Here is a 16,853-nt window from a genome sequence, read left to right on the forward strand (position 1 = left end):
AGGCGCAGGTGCACGTAACGATGGTTAGAGGTGTGCGCCATAACGAGCAGCCTGGTGACCTAGAGGCCGGAGAGGGAGCTCACGTGACAATAATTGGTATCAGTGTATGATACACTCACTGTATGTGAAAGTCTGAGTTATGCGCAGTGCTTAATTTGAGCCAGATCCTTCCGGAACAGAATCTGGCACTTCTCAATTTTGGACTGTTTTGTTTCCGGAACCCATTTACCAGAATCCGGTACCTCTCCTGGCATGAAAAATAATAAATTAATATTAAATTAATTAATAAAATAATTGTCTATTTTGTCTCTGTCTGCTCTGCCTTTGACCAGTCCGTCTGTGTTCTCATCGTGACCAAGTTCAACCGTGTGTGAGGTGTAGGGGGAAGTTGCACATAGACGTTGATCTTGGTTCAGTTTTGCATTTTCTCTCTCTCTCAATTCAATTCAATTGACTTTATTGACATGGCAAGTTCATTATTACTTACATTGTCAAAGTATACATATCGAAAAATAAAAATCAAATATATATGTATATATATATACAAAATATATATATATTTAAATATAAATAAATGGTGGGACCAACAGCAATAATAACAGTAGTTGTGGACATGGGATTACCATTAACAACAACTACAACAACAATATTAATCAGAACAACTCTTTGTCTCTGTCTCTCTATCTCTGTCTCTCTCTCTATATCTGTCTCTCTCTCTCTCCTCTCTCTGTCTCTGTCTCTGTCTCTCTGTCTCTCTCTCTGTCTCTCTCTCTCTCTCTGTCTCTCTCTCTCTAGTCTCTCTGTCTCTCTCTCTCTCTCCAATCTCTTTCTTTCTCTCTCTCTCTCTCTCTCTCTCCAATCTCTCGTCTCTCTCTCTCCAATCTCTCTCTCTCTCCCTCTTTCCAGTCTCTCTCTCCCTCTTTCCAGTCTCTCTCCCTCTTTCCAGTCTCTCTCCCTCTCTCTCCTGTATCTCTCTCTCTCTGTCTCTCTCTCACCTCATTCTCTAGCCTCACTCTCTCTCTCTAGCCTCACTCTGTCAAGTCTCTCTTTCTTTCTCTCTCTCTCTCCCTCTGTCTCTCTATCTCTGTCTCTCTATCTCTGTCTCTCTCTCTCTCTCTCTCTGTGTCTTTCTCTCTCTCTCTGTCTTTCTCTCTCTCTCTCTCTCTCTAGTCTCTCTATCTCTCTCCAATCTCTTTCTTTCTCTCTCTCTCTTTCTAGTCTCTCTCTCTCTCTCCCTCTTTCCAGTCTCTCTCTCCCTCTTTCCAGTCTCTCTCCCTCTCTCTCCAGTCTCTCTTCGTCTCTCTCTCTCTCTCCAGCCTCTCCCTCTCCAGTCTCTCTCTCTCCAGTCTCTCTCTCTCCAGTCTCTTTCTCTCTCTCCCTCTCTGCAGTCTCTTTCTCTCCCTCTCTCTCCAGTCACTCTCTCCAGTCATTCTCTCCAATCTCTCTCTCTCTCCAGTCTCTCTCTCTCTCTGTCTCTCCAGTCTCTCTCTCTCTCCAGTCTCTCCCCCTCTCTCCAGTCTCTCTCTCTCTCTCCAGTCTCTCTCTCTCCAGTCTCTCTCAAATTCAAATTCAAATTCAAGCTGCTTTATTGGCATGAAAAACATTGTGTCAATATTTGCCAAAGCAACAATGTATACAATATACATTGTAATAAAAAAATTAAACTATAACTAACTTATAACTAAATAACGGTCATCTTCACCATTACATCGGTACTACAACTACTATCATCATTACCACTACTACCACCACCACCATCATTAAACTGCTATCATTACCATTACCACCCATACCACCACTACCACCACCACCATCATTAAACTGCTATCATTACCATTACCACCCATACCACTACTACCACCACCACCATCATTAAACTGCTATCATTACCATTACCACCCATACCACTACTATTTGGAACGATAAACAACAATAATAATAGTAATAACAATAACAGTAATAACAATAACAGTCCTAATAAGTAAGTTACTGCTTACTATGCAGATGTTATTATTCAGTGTCCCTCAGGCTATGGCAGGCAAATACATATTTGGCTGCAAGAGGAGCCATTGCTCCTTCGCCCATGAGTATTTTTAGTTTTTCCTCTGGGTTTAATAAGTTAAAATTTGGAATAAATGTAGTCATTTCTGTGAATAATGAATCTCTTGGTGAGGAATATTTATCAGGGTAAAGGAGAAAGTGCATCTCTGTTTCTACCTCCCCTGTCGTGCAGTGACCACATACACGCTCCTCTTTGGGTAGCCATGTCTTTTTATGTCTGCCGGTTTCTATTGCCAATCGGTGGTCACTCAGCCTGTACTTGGTAAGGATCTGTCTCTGCTTCGTATCTCTGACAAAGTAGAGATATTCAGCCAATTCATATTCTCTGTTTAGGGTCAGATAGCAATTTAGTCGGCTTTGGGATTTTGTTTCGTTTTTCCAATGTTGTAAATATGAGTCCTTTGATTGGTTCATGATTTTGTTTATTGGAATTCTTTCTTTTGAAGCAGTGCTGGTGTCAGCTTGGTTGGTTAGGTCCAACACCAGCTGACTGAGAGGGCTCATTTCTGGGCTCAGCTCTTGGGTTTGAAGTGCTTTAAATTGCAGACTCGAATTTGGACTTGAATTTAGATGTAGCCAAAAATTTTATGATCTTTTCTGTATTTTCATTATTACTGGAAAGCGGTCCAATTCTGCCCTACATGCATTAGTTGGTGTATTTCTCTGGACTTGTAGGATTTTCCGACAGAATTCTGCATGTAGGGCTTCAATTGGATGTTTGTCCCACATTTTAAAGTCCAGTTTATTGAGTGGCCCCCAAACCTCACTTCCGTAAAGAGCTATTGGTAGGATTACACTGTCAAATATTTTGGTCCAAATTCTAATTGGGATGTTGATTTTGAATAATTTCATTTTTATTGCATACAATGCTCTGCGGGCTTTTTCTTTGAGTGCATTCACTGCCCTATTAAAGTTCTCCTATTAAAGTGCTGTTCTCTCTCTCTCTCCAGTCTCTCTCTCACCTCATTCTCTAGCCTCACTCTCTCTCCCCAGTCTCTCTCTCACCTCATTCTCTAGCCTCACTCTCTCTAGCCTCACTCTGTCAAGTCTCTCTTTCTTACTCTCTCTCTCTCTCTAGTCTCTCTCTCTCTCCAATCTCTCTCTCTCTCCCTCTTTCCAGTCTCTCTCTCCCTTTTTCCAATCTCTCTCTCCCTCTTTCCAGTCTCTCTCTCTCTTCCCAGTCTCTCTCTCTCTCTCTCTCTCTTTCTCTCCCTCTCTCCAGTCTCTCACTCTCTCTCCCTCTCTCCAGTCTCTCTCCTCTCTCCAGTCTCTCCAGTCTCTCCCTCTAGTCTCTCGCTCTCTAATCTCTCTCTCTCTCTCTCTCTCCTCTCTCACCTCATTCTCTTTCACTTGCCTCACTCTCTCCCTCAAGTCTCTCTCTCTAGCCTCACTCTCTGTCAAGTCTCTCTTTCTTACTCTCTCTCTCTCCAGCCTCCAGTTTTACCTACTGCTGTTCTTACTGTGACTTTGTTATAAAACAGTCTACTGCTGTTCTTACTGTGACTTTGTTATCAAACAGTCTACTGCTGTTCTTACTGTGACTTTGTTATCAAACAGCCTACTGCTGTTCTTACTGTGACTTTGTTATCAACCAGCCTACTGCTGTTTTTACTGTGACTTTGTTATCAACCAGTCTACTGGGGATGAAGTGGTTCAGATTTAAATGGCCTTTTTGAGAAAACTATCAAAGTATTGTCTTATTTGAATTTGGTATTTTAACACGTCAGTGACCTCATTTGCAGTGAATGATATTTCCTGGTGTCGGCATAACCCAATGAATAGTAACATTTAATATTTTTTTTAAGGATTACATTTTTTTTTTTTACCTTGAATTACACAAGGTCCAACCAAAACCTGACTTCTGCTTTTAACCCAACCCCTCTGAATCGGAGAGGTGCAGGGGACTGTCAGATTGGTCGCCCGGGAAGCTGTTGTTGTGGGGGGGGGGGGGGGGGGGGGGGGGGATAACCTTTTCTCATTAGGGGGGCGCCATTTCGACTTTGTAAAAATTCGTTCCCAAATTAAACTGCCTCGTACTCAATTCTTGCTCGTACAATATGCATATTATTATTACTATTGGATAGAAAACACTCTCTAGTTTCTAAAACCGTTTGAATTATATCTGTGAGTAAAACAGAACTCATTTTGCAGCAAACTTCCTGTCAGGAAGTGAGAAATCTGAAATCGGGGGCTCTGTTCCAGGGTCAGTTTATTAATTTGCATGTAATCTATGGGTCTACATGCACTGCATACGCCTTCCCCTAGATGTCAGTAAGCAGTGAGAATTGGAATGGGGTGTCTAGGTAAATATGAGGCCGAACAAGAGCTCTTGGAACCGGGGGTGCAGTCTTTTCAACGTTCGTCATTGCGCGAGACAGACCTCAGGATTGCGTTCTGAAAAGCTGTTGTTATAGGCGTTAGATATATCCGGCTCTGATTTTATTCGATATACGTGTTAAAAACATCATAATGTAGATATTTTAAACCGAGTTATATCAGTTTATATCAGTATATTGCGATTTTGGGTATTTTCTTTGTGCTGCGTTCTGGGGATTTGGACACATCTGCGCCACATGGCTAATGTTTGCTGCTAATTCCAAAGTTGAAGACGACAATCTACAACCGAGCAACGATTATTCTGGACAAAGGACAACTTGTACAAGATTCTGATGGAAGCTCATCAAATAGTAAGAACTATTTATGATGTTAATTCGTATATGTGTCAAAAATGTTAAACTATTATTCCGCCATTAATTTCGGCGCGGCCTCGCTTTAACGTACGCTGTATGTCGTAGTAACGTTAATTTAAAAAATCTACACAGCGGTTGCATTAAGAACTAATGTATCTTTAATTTGCTGTCCAACCTGTATTTTTTAGTCAAGTTTATGATTAGTTATTGAGTTATTGATTAGTGCCTCTCCCAAGATTTCTCCCGACATTTTGTTTGCAGTTTTGGCTACTATTCTCATTGTATAACCATGATTTGTGCCGCTAAATATGCACATTTTCGAACAAACCATATATGTATTGTGTAATATGATGTTACAGGACTGTCATCTGATGGAGTTTGAGAAGGTTAGTGAAAAAATGTATATCTTTTGCTGGTTTATTAGCTATCGCTAACGTTATGTTGAATGAATGGGGCTGTGTGGTAGGCTATTGTAGTAAGCTAATATAATGCTATATTGTGTTTTCACTGTAAAACACTTAAAAAATCTGAAATATTGTCTGGATTCACAATATGTTTGTCTTTCATTTGCTGTACTCTGTGTATTTTTCATAAATGTTTTATGATGAGTATTTAAGTAATTCACATTGGTCTCTGTAGTTATTCTAGCTGCTTTGGTGAGATTTTGTGATGGTGGCTGCAATGTAAAACTATGATTTATACCTGAAATATGCACATTTTTCGAACAAAACATATGCTATACAATAAATATGTTATCAGACTGTCATCTGATGAAATTGTTTCTTGGTTAGTGACTATTTATATCTTTATTTGGTCGAATTTGTGATAGCTACCTATGCAGTAAAAAAATGGTGGAGAAAAAAAAGTTGGGTCTTTTGCTATCGTGGTTAGCTAATAGAAATACATATTGTGTCTTCCCTGTAAAACATTTTAAAAATCAGAAATGATGGCTGGATTCACAAGATGTGTATCTTTCATCTGGTGTCTTGGACTTGTGATTTCATGATATTTAGATGCTAGTATTTACTTGTGGTGCTATGCTAGGCTATGCTAGTCAGCTTTTTTACTGATGAGGGTGCTCCCGGATCCGGGATGAGTACCAAGTAAAAGTGAAGAAGCTCGCTAGCTAAAGTTATGTGTATGATCTGGGTAGTAATATTATTTTTATCTCCGAAAGCTATTTGAATTGCTAGTTATAGCCTAATGTTAGCTAGCTAGCTAACATTTAACCTGCCGGGGAAAAAATCATTTTGAATTGTCATCCCACTTGGAATTCCAACTCGGGAACTTGGGCCTCTTTCTAGAGTCCCGGATTTCCGACCATGATTTGACCTCATATTTTTCCAAGTTCTCAGTTGTCTTCAAAGCACTGTTAGGTTAATTGTTTAGCTAAAACTTCACTTAGACAATAGTGACCCATCCACTTAGTTAGATGTGGCGGAGGGGTGGTTATAGCATTTCCTTCACATGACCCATCAATTTAGACACGTGTGTCTGGGTAAGAATCATCTAATAATTATAAAATATTCATACAATATTTACCTGGACACGTTCTATATTTGATAGTGCTACTATGCAAATAACCATGTATTGTCTACCCCTTCTGTATCCTGTGCATGTGATAAATACACTTTGAATGTATTTGATATAATGGGTGTTTTACCAGGCAGTCATGTGAAGAACAACACGACCTGCACCAAAGTCAGATTAGGAAAAAGGCCAAGGACTAGATAAAGTGTATTTTAACCTGGAGTTTTTATTTATTGTAGGCTACTACTTCACCACTTTTAGTCTTGAAATCTTTGGTTGTTTACTACACCACCTCACTCACTCTGTTTAGCACATGGCCTCACATGTGAATCCTTAAAACTTCTTATGGCTGCAGTCCCGTTAACGGGATCGATATGACAACAGCCAGTCGAAGTGCAGGGGACCAAATTCAAAAAACAGAAATATCATAATTAAAATTCCTGAGACATTCATGTGTCTTATATCATTTTAAAGGTAATCTTATTGTTAAAACTTCTTGTCAATACGGGGGCGCTGTTTTCACTTTGGAAAAAATTGTGCCCAAATGAAACGGCCTCGTGCTCTGTTCTAGATCATACAATATGCATAGTATTATTACTATTGGATAGAAAACACTCAAGTTTCTAAAACTGTTTGAATTATATCTGTAAAACAGAACTCATTTGGCAGCAAACTTCCGTACAGGAAGTGAAAAATCTGAAAACGAGGCTCTGTTTCGGGGCCTGCCTATTCAACTGGCTTTTATTTATCGATATGTATGCACTTCATACGCCTTCCACTAGATGTCAACAGGCAGTGGAAGGTGGAATGGGGTGTCTAGCTTGATCTGAGGCCGAACAAGAGCTTTTGGAGTGACAGGTCCAGTATTTTCTTTGTCTTCGACGGCGCGCGAGGGACCTCGACATTGTCTTCTGAAAAGCGTTCGGTATACACTGCGAATATCTCCGGCTCTGATTTTATTTGATACATATGATAATAACATCATAAAGTAGGTTTTTTCAACCGAGTTTTATCAGTTTATTCAACGTTTATTGGGACTTTTCGAGTTTTCCGTTCTTTGTGCCAAGAGAGGATGGGAATGTTAGCAACCTTGGCTAGCATTGTGGCGCATATTCGACAGAAGAAATGGACATTCTAAAACCAAACAACGATTTATTCTGGAAATAGGACTCCTTGTACAACATTCTGATGGAAGCTCAGCAAAAGTAAGACAACATTTATGATGTGATTTCGTATTTCTGTGTAATATGTTGATGTCTATTCTCCGCCGTGTTGGTGAGCGCTGTCTCACAATAACCCAAGCTGTATGTTGTGGTAAAGTTATTTTTTAAAATCTAACACAGCGTTTGCATTAAGAACCAGTGTATCTTTCATTTGCCATACAACAAGTATTTTTATGTAAAGTTTATGATGAGTTCTTTGGTCAGATTAGGTGAGTGTCCAAAATATCTCCGGAGATTCTGGTGAATCGTTGCTACGTATTCACAATGTATAACCAGGATTTGTAGCTATAAATATGCACATTTTCGAACAAAACATAAGTGTATTGTATAACATAAGACTGTCATCTGATGAATTTGTCCAAAGGTTAGTGATTCATTTTATATCTTTTGCTGGTTTTTGCGAAAGCTACCTTTGCGGTGAATAAATGCGTTTGTGTGTTTGGCTATTGTGGTAAGCTAATATAATTCTATATTGTGTTTTCGCTGTAAAACACTTAAAAAATCAGAAATAATGGCTGGATTCACAAGACGTTTATCTTTCATTTGCTGTATTGGACTTGTGATTTCATGAAATTTATATTATATGATATCCCTGTCCCGTTAGGCTAGGCTATGCTAGTCAGCTTTTTTGATGAGGAGGATCCCGGATCCGGGAGGGTGATGAAGTAGATTAACAGATGTTTCACTCTGTCGACTAGCCGATTGGTCTAAAGATGATGTGACTAGTCTATAGGTCTAAAGAGATACATTCATACTTTGATCAAGGAATAAACAGCCCGTCTCTCTTTATGAAAGGAAAATTCATATCCAGCACTTGAACTTGAAGAAGTCCTGCAGATCCTTGTCTTCCACTGATTTCTCATGGATCCCAGCATACACTCTCTTTAGAAGGCTGCTCATGAACTTCCCTTCAAGGATGTCGATGTATTTCTCAAGGCAACCTACACATACAAACAAATAAACACAAACAAACAACACGACCTGATGAGGCTGAAGCATTACCCTTAACATTCACTAATATTATTTATACAATTTTAAGTAGACTTTTCGAAGAGAATACAGTAAGAGATTGTATTTTAAAAATGACACAAATCCTTCCCTTTAGCATCTGCCTACTATACAGATGTAGGATCTTAATTTGATCCCCCTGTTGCTGGAAATTTGCTGCACCGCAGGAAATGCTAACTTGCAGTGTATTCTAGGTTTAAAAAGGCTTCTAGAGATACTGTATTAAACTTACACTTTCAAATTTCAGCCTTGATTTTGCCAAACAAAAAAATGTACGAACCCCTACAAAAATGTTAATTAACTATAATCCTCACAATAATTCACATTTCCTGTTGCTGCAGAATGATTTTCCTGCTGTGAGAAACTGGTCAAATTAAGATCGTACATCTGCATTTAATTTCTCTTCCAAATGTTCTGTTTCTGTATTTGCATACAGGAAGGAGGGCTCAATTCAATCCGTATAGCAGAAGATCCGTGTTATAGCTCGATTTACATTTTAAAGGCAATGTTCCTGCATTCACGCTAAACACCGACAAAAATGTCGGCTCATCCTTAAATGACCTTAATTTCAAACGCAAATCTGCTGCGATACCGCAGCAATACGGATTTAATCCTGCTCTATGGATTGGGACAGAAAAAAATGGATGCGAGAACATGGGTCACGAATTATGAGAAAACATCTATAAATCACACCACCGTCTTCTTCATTTGGGTCGTTGGGAGGAAGAGGTTGGGTACATTTCTCATTTGGGTCTTGAGCTAAACATTTTTTTTTAAAGAACTGTATGATCTAAAAAAAAACATCTGATGCAAGACGGTTCCAAGACGGTTCCAAGACGTTTCCAAGACGTTTCCAAGACGTTTCCAAGACGTTTCCAAGACGGTTCCAAGACGGTTCCAAGACGTTTCCAAGACGTTTCCAAGACGGTTCCAAGACGGTTCCAAGACGGTTCCAAGACGGTTCTAATGAAAAGATAACTCACCCAGGCCCATGACCTTCCCGTAGGCGATGAGGTTGTGTCCCAGCTCTGGGTGCTCGTAGAGGCCTTGTTTCATCAGGATGCGTACGATCTCTCCAGTGATGAAGGCGTCGTCAAAGTTCTGCTCTGAGACGGGCTTCAGGGGGAACCGACAGTACACCTCTACAGCAGCCAGGGGGTCTGACTCCCCCAGCATCTCTGCCAGCTCAATGTACGCATCGTGGACCTGTTGATCAATCACAGTCCACCAATTCATTCATCAATCAAAATCACATTGTATTTGAAAAGTGTTTACCAATATTCTAGACACCACCTGGACTTAGTTAAACATATTCTAGACACCACCTGGACTTAGTTAAACATATTCTAGACACCACCTGGACTTAGTTAAAACATATTCTAGACACCACCTGGACTTAGTTAAAACATATTCTAGACACCACCTGGACTTAGTTAAACATATTCTAGACACCACCTGGACTTAGTTAAAACATATTCTAGACACCACCTGGACTTAGTTAAACATATTCTAGACACCACCTGGACTTAGTTAAAACATATTCTAAACATCACCTGGACATAGATAACACCCAGGAGAAAACACAGCTGGGGAGTGCAACAGTTGGAGAGCACAGGAAGAACACTCCAGACTGACCAGTCATTGGATGGAGCCAACAATAACAGGAAGAACACTCCAGACTGACCAGTCATTGGACGGAGCCAACAATAACAGGAAGAACACTCCAGACTGACCAGCCATTGGATGGAGCCAACAATAACAGGAAGAACACTCCAGACTGACCAGTCATTGGACGGAGCCAACAATAACAGGAAGAACACTCCAGACTGACCAGTCATTGGACGGAGCCAACAATAACAGGAAGAACACTCCAGACTGACCAGTCATTGGACGGAGCCAACAATAACAGGAAGAACACTCCAGACTGACCAGTCATTGGATGGAGCCAACAATAACAGGAAGAACACTCCAGACTGACCAGTCATTGGATGGAGCCAACAATAACAGGAAGAACACTCCAGACTGACCAGTCATTGGATGGAGCCAACAATAACAGGAAGAACACTCCTGACTGACCAGTCATTGGACAGAGCCAACAATAACAGGAAGAACACTCCAGACTGACCAGTCATTGGATGGAGCCAACAATAACAGGAAGAACACTCCAGACTGACCAGTCATTGGATGGAGCCAACAATAACAGGAACAGCTGTACTAACTGTATAATAACTGATAGTAATATGTGACCTCTGGTGCCATGGTGATGACCTCCTGGTAGAGCTTGCGTACCTGGTCGTGGCTGTCTGCGGAGCGGGAGAGGGCGCGGGCCAAGCCGAGGCGAGGGGCATGGGATCGACGGTTCAACAGAGCTTTGGGGAGAACGTTGCCGCTCTCTGCCACAGCTGACTCTGTAGCCATACAGACACAAACCACAGACAGAGCAATCGGTTCCAAATGGAGCAATATTAAGTAGCCCACACACAGCAAATGACACAATCAATTAAATGAATGTTACTAGGCCAAAGACTGGATACCCTTGAGTATAATTCCTACCCTGGTTGGTAGCCTACCTTCTGTGGGCCCAGGTTTGGCTGGGCTTGGGGAGCAGTCTGGTTTAGACTTGCTGGGGGAGATGAGCTGGGTCTTGGAACTGCTGGGCTTGGCCGGGCCAGGAGTTTTGGCTGTTCCACCTTGCCCCCTGCTGAGTACAAACATAAACTACTTGGATCAGGGTTGGTTGGGCTCAATTTCCATTTCAATTAAAACAATTCAGACTGGAATTTCAGTATACTTCCTGAATGGACTGAATTTAAATATAATTTTACTCAATCCTGACTGGGAAAACTAATGATAGATAAAACAACACACGTGTCCAAAAGCATGTCGTTCCCATTCCTTCGAATACCTCTCTTATTAGGCCGTGTTCTACATCAAATACTGAAAGCCTTAAAAGCAGGCAGAAGAAGGCGTTTACAGTCAGGGGAGGTGCACCAACAGAAATCAGCGACTGCATAATATTTATGCTCTCCAACACGTCTAAAGTCTATTTGACTGACCTGGCTGGAGAGACAGTGTTTTTGGCTGGAGGGGCAGTAGAGGGCGTGTTTTTGGCTGGAGGGGCAGTAGAGGGGGTGTTTTTGGCTGGAGGGGCAGTAGAGGGGGTGTTTTTGGCTGGAGGGGCAGTCTTGCCTCCTCTTGTGGGGTTCTTGGCTGCAGCCGCAGTGCCACCTCTAGCAGGAGCTCCCAAGCCACGCCCACATCCTCTCCCGGCAGCCGCTGCAGTGTCAGAAGGCCCAGAGCCACCCCCGCCCGCTCCCTGGCTGCCTGTCTCCTTGTCTGCTGCCAGCCTGTCCTGCCACCACTGCTGCTCTGAGGGAGGGATGGCACAAGGCTCAGTTGCGTATATCAATGTGCACACACACACACACACACACACACACACACACACACACACACACACACACACACACACACACACACACACACACACACACACACACACACACACACACACACACACACACACACACACACACACACACTTCATTAATATCCACACACACACTTCATTAATATCCACACACACACACAGTCTTCTTTCATTACACACAGAAGCATGTACACAAGCATTTGACTCTCTATGTCCCCTATCCTCCAGGCCGGCTCGGTCCTCCCCTCCCGCTCCGTGGCTCGACGACTCATTGCGAGCTCACAGAACAGGGCTCCGGGCAGCCGAGCGGAAATGGAGGAAAACTCGCCTCCCTGCGGACCTGGCATCCTTTCACTCCCTCCTCTCTACATTTTCCTCTTCTGTCTCTGCTGCTAAAGCCACTTTCTACCACTCTAAATTCCAAGCATCTGCCTCTAACCCTAGGAAGCTCTTTGCCACCTTCTCCTCCCTCCTGAATCCTCCTCCCCCTCCCCCCCCCTCCTCCCTCTCTGCAGACGACTTCGTCAACCATTTTGAAAAGAAGGTCGACGACATCCGATCCTCGTTTGCTAAGTCAAACGACACCGCTGGTTCTGCTCACACTGCCCTACCCTGTGCTTTGACCTCTTTCTCCCCTCTCTCTCCAGATGAAATCTCGCGTCTTGTGACGGCCGGCCGCCCAACAACCTGCCCGCTTGACCCTATCCCCTCCTCTCTTCTCCAGACCATTTCCGGAGACCTTCTACCTTACCTCACCTCGCTCATCAACTCATCCTTGACCGCTGGCTACGTCCCTTCCGTCTTCAAGAGAGCGAGAGTTGCACCCCTTCTGAAAAAACCTACACTCGATCCCTCCGATGTCAACAACTACAGACCAGTATCCCTTCTTTCTTTTCTCTCCAAAACTCTTGAACGTGCCGTCCTTGGCCAGCTCTCCTGCTATCTCTCTCAGAATGACCTTCTTGATCCAAATCAGTCAGGTTTCAAGACTAGTCACTCAACTGAGACTGCTCTTCTCTGTATCACGGAGGCGCTCCGCACTGCTAAAGCTAACTCTCTCTCCTCTGCTCTCATCCTTCTAGACCTATCGGCTGCCTTCGATACTGTGAACCATCAGATCCTCCTCTCCACCCTCTCCGAGTTGGGCATCTCCGGCGCGGCCCACGCTTGGATTGCGTCCTACCTGACAGGTCGCTCCTACCAGGTGGCGTGGCGAGAATCTGTCTCCTCACCACGCGCTCTCACCACTGGTGTCCCCCAGGGCTCTGTTCTAGGCCCTCTCCTATTCTCGCTATACACCAAGTCACTTGGCTCTGTCATAACCTCACATGGTCTCTCCTATCATTGCTATGCAGACGACACACAATTAATCTTCTCCTTTCCCCCTTCTGATGACCAGGTGGCGAATCGCATCTCTGCATGTCTGGCAGACATATCAGTGTGGATGACGGATCACCACCTCAAGCTGAACCTCGGCAAGACGGAGCTGCTCTTCCTCCCGGGGAAGGACTGTCCGTTCCATGATCTCGCCATCACGGTTGACAACTCCATTGTGTCCTCCTCCCAGAGCGCTAAGAACCTTGGCGTGATCCTGGACAACACCCTGTCGTTCTCCACCAACATCAAGGCGGTGGCCCGTTCCTGTAGGTTCATGCTCTACAACATCCGCAGAGTACGACCCTGCCTCACACAGGAAGCGGCGCAGGTCCTAATCCAGGCACTTGTCATCTCCCGTCTGGATTACTGCAACTCGCTGTTGGCTGGGCTCCCTGCCTGTGCCATTAAACCCCTACAACTCATCCAGAACGCCGCAGCCCGTCTGGTGTTCAACCTTCCCAAGTTCTCTCACGTCACCCCGCTCCTCCGCTCTCTCCACTGGCTTCCAGTTGAAGCTCGCATCCGCTACAAGACCATGGTGCTTGCCTACGGAGCTGTGAGGGGAACGGCACCTCAGTACCTTCAGGCTCTGATCAGGCCCTACACCCAAACAAGGGCACTGCGTTCATCCACCTCTGGCCTGCTCGCCTCCCTACCACTGAGGAAGTACAGTTCCCGCTCAGCCCAGTCAAAACTGTTCGCTGCTCTGGCACCCCAATGGTGGAACAAACTCCCTCACGACGCCAGGACAGCGGAGTCAATCACCACCTTCCGGAGACACCTGAAACCCCACCTCTTCAAGGAATACCTAGGATAGGATAAAGCAATCCTTCTGCCCCCCCCCCCCCCCCCCCTTAAAAGATCTAGATGCACTATTGTAAAGTGGCTGTTCCACTGGATGTCATAAGGTGAATGCACCAATTTGTAAGTCGCTCTGGATAAGAGCGTCTGCTAAATGACTTAAATGTAATGTAAATGTACACACACACACACACACACACACACACACACACACACACACTGTCTTCTTTCATTACACACAGAAGCATCTACACACACACACACACACACACACACACACACACACACACACACACACACACACACACACACACACACACACACACACACACACACACACACACACACACACACACACACACACACAGTCTTCTTTCATCTCTTACTGGTGAGCTGTGTGGGTGGCTCTCCGCTCTGAGGCTTGTCCTCCAGTTCGATGCTTGCCTGGAAGCTGAGGCAGGCGTTGGCATTGGCTCCTTCTTCTGATCTCTGGGAGCCGTGATCGTTGTCACACTGAGCCAGCTGGGCCAGCCCCAGGAGACACAGCGCGTGGCTGTCACGAGGAGTCGTTACCACGGCAACCTGGCAGACCTGGACACCACAGTTTGTTTTGTATGCAACACACCAACGATCACGGTCAATCAAAAGATCAAAGTCACTGACGAGCGAGGGGAAAATAGGAATGTATGTAAAACTCGCTGAGATATTTCCCCAAGAAAATATGAGACGACACCACACAGATCCAGGATCAGATGACTCTACCCTCAATCTTATTCTGGGGATGGAAGAATATCTGATGCTGTATCAGTAGGTAGGGCAACGTTTCCCAAATCATGGCCTGAAAACCCAAACGGCTATTTCGTTTTTTTTGCACAGCGCACAACTAATTCATATAGTCAAAGCTTGATGATAAATAGATTATAGATGATTTAATTCAGCATGTGTACCACTTGGGGTCCCCAGGACCGAGTTTGGGAAATACTGGGTTAGGGTCAACTTCTCCCTCTCCAGTCTAACCTTCTCCTGCATGTCCAGCAGCTCCCTGCAGGCGGGGATGGAGGTGAGGCGGATCAGACCTGTGAGTGCCTGACACCTCTTGGCCACCCAGGCCTGTCTCTCCGTCTCTCCCTGCTTGCCCTGACCCTGGGTCAACCCAGCAGCCTTCTTTTGCTGAATGAGGCTCTGGAGGAGGGCAAAGTGGGCATCCAGCAACACCCACTCCAGCTGCTGGGACACCTCGTCCCGACACACGCACCGACACACACCTCGGGCTGCCAGCACCACAACACTGTTTTGGGGTAAAGGAAGATGGGTGCAAACACGCACGCACGCACACACACACACACACACACACACACACACACACACACACACACACACACACACACACACACACACACACACACACACACACACACACACACACACACACACACACACACACACACACACACACACACACACATTAAGACAGAGACAGACCAGAATTGTTCTAGTTTCCTGCATATATACTTAAATTCTGTCCTCAACAGAGGTAGGAGTGTGGATAAAAAACAGCCATTATCTGGTGTGATCACCATTAGCCTCATGCAGTGCGACACATCTCCTTTGCATAGAGTTTTTTTATTTTTTTTATTTCACCTTTATTTCACCAGATAGGCCAGTTGAGAACAAGTTCTCATTTACAACTGCGACCTGGTCAAGATAAAGCAAAGCAGTACAACAAAAACAACAACACAGAGTTACACATAAACAAACGTACAGTCAATAACACAATAGAAAAATGTTTGTACAATGTGTGCAAATGTAGAAGAGTAGAAGAGTAGGCAGGTAAGGCAATAAATAGGCCATAGAGACAAAATAATTACAGTTTAGCATTAACACTGGAGTGATAGATGTGCAGATGATGATGTGCAAGTAGAGATACTGGGGTGCAAAAGAGCAAGAGGATAAGTAACAATATGGGGATGAGGTAGTTGGGTGTGCTATTTACAGATTGGCTGTGTGCAGGTACAGTGATCGGTAAGCTGCTCAGACAGCTGATGCTTAAAGTTAGAGAGTGAGAAATAAGTCTCCAGCTTCAGTGATTTTTGCAATTCGTTCCAGTCCTTTGCAGCAGAGAACTGGAAGGAGAGGCGGCCAAACGAGGAGTTGGCTTTGGGGGTGACCAGTGAGATATACCTGCTGGAGCGCATGGTACGGGTGGGTGTTGCTATGGTGACCAGTGAGCTGAGATAAGCCGGGGCTTTACCTAGCATCGACTTGTAGATGACCTGGAGCCAGTGGGTTTGGCTATGAATATGTAGTGAGGGCCAGCCAACGAGAGCATACAGCTCGCAGTGGTGGGTAGTATATGTGGTTTTGGTGACAAAACGGATGGCACTGTGATAAACTAATCTATCAGGCTATTGATTGGTGGCCTGTGGAATGTTGTTCCCCCATCCTCTTTAATGGCTGTGTGAAGTTGCTGGATATTGGCGGGAACTGGAGCTTGCTGTCGTACACATCGATCCATAGCATTCCAAACATGCTTAATGGGTGACATGTCTGGTGAGTATGCAGGCCATGAAATAACTGGGTGATTTTCAGCTTCCAGGAGTTGTGTACAGATCCTTGCGACATGTGGCTGTGTATTATCATGCTGAAACATGAGGTGATGACGGCGGATGAAAGGCACGACAATGGGCCTCAGGATCTCTTCACAATATCCCTGTGCATTCAAATTGCCATTGA

The 16,853-nt window shown here is 44.2% G+C and overlaps 1 protein-coding gene across 1 annotated transcript in view; it reads right to left on the minus strand.

Moving 5' to 3' along the window:
* Positions 1-4,030: 4,030 nt before the first annotated feature.
* LOC129828573 (uncharacterized) overlaps positions 4,031-16,853 on the minus strand; it is a 101,181-nt gene continuing 88,358 nt past the window's right edge. The window contains exons 14-20 of the mRNA XM_055889619.1: positions 15,138-15,408; positions 14,507-14,711; positions 11,569-11,881; positions 11,083-11,213; positions 10,760-10,920; positions 9,496-9,718; positions 4,031-8,445 (exon numbers count right to left, since the gene is read on the minus strand). Coding sequence (XP_055745594.1) covers positions 8,306-8,445; positions 9,496-9,718; positions 10,760-10,920; positions 11,083-11,213; positions 11,569-11,881; positions 14,507-14,711; positions 15,138-15,408 — 1,444 coding nt within the window. The 3' untranslated portion in view covers positions 4,031-8,305. The remainder of the gene's footprint in view (positions 8,446-9,495; positions 9,719-10,759; positions 10,921-11,082; positions 11,214-11,568; positions 11,882-14,506; positions 14,712-15,137; positions 15,409-16,853) is intronic.

This window comes from Salvelinus fontinalis, chromosome 30, assembly GCF_029448725.1.
Source record: "Salvelinus fontinalis isolate EN_2023a chromosome 30, ASM2944872v1, whole genome shotgun sequence".
NCBI lineage: Eukaryota > Metazoa > Chordata > Actinopteri > Salmoniformes > Salmonidae > Salvelinus > Salvelinus fontinalis.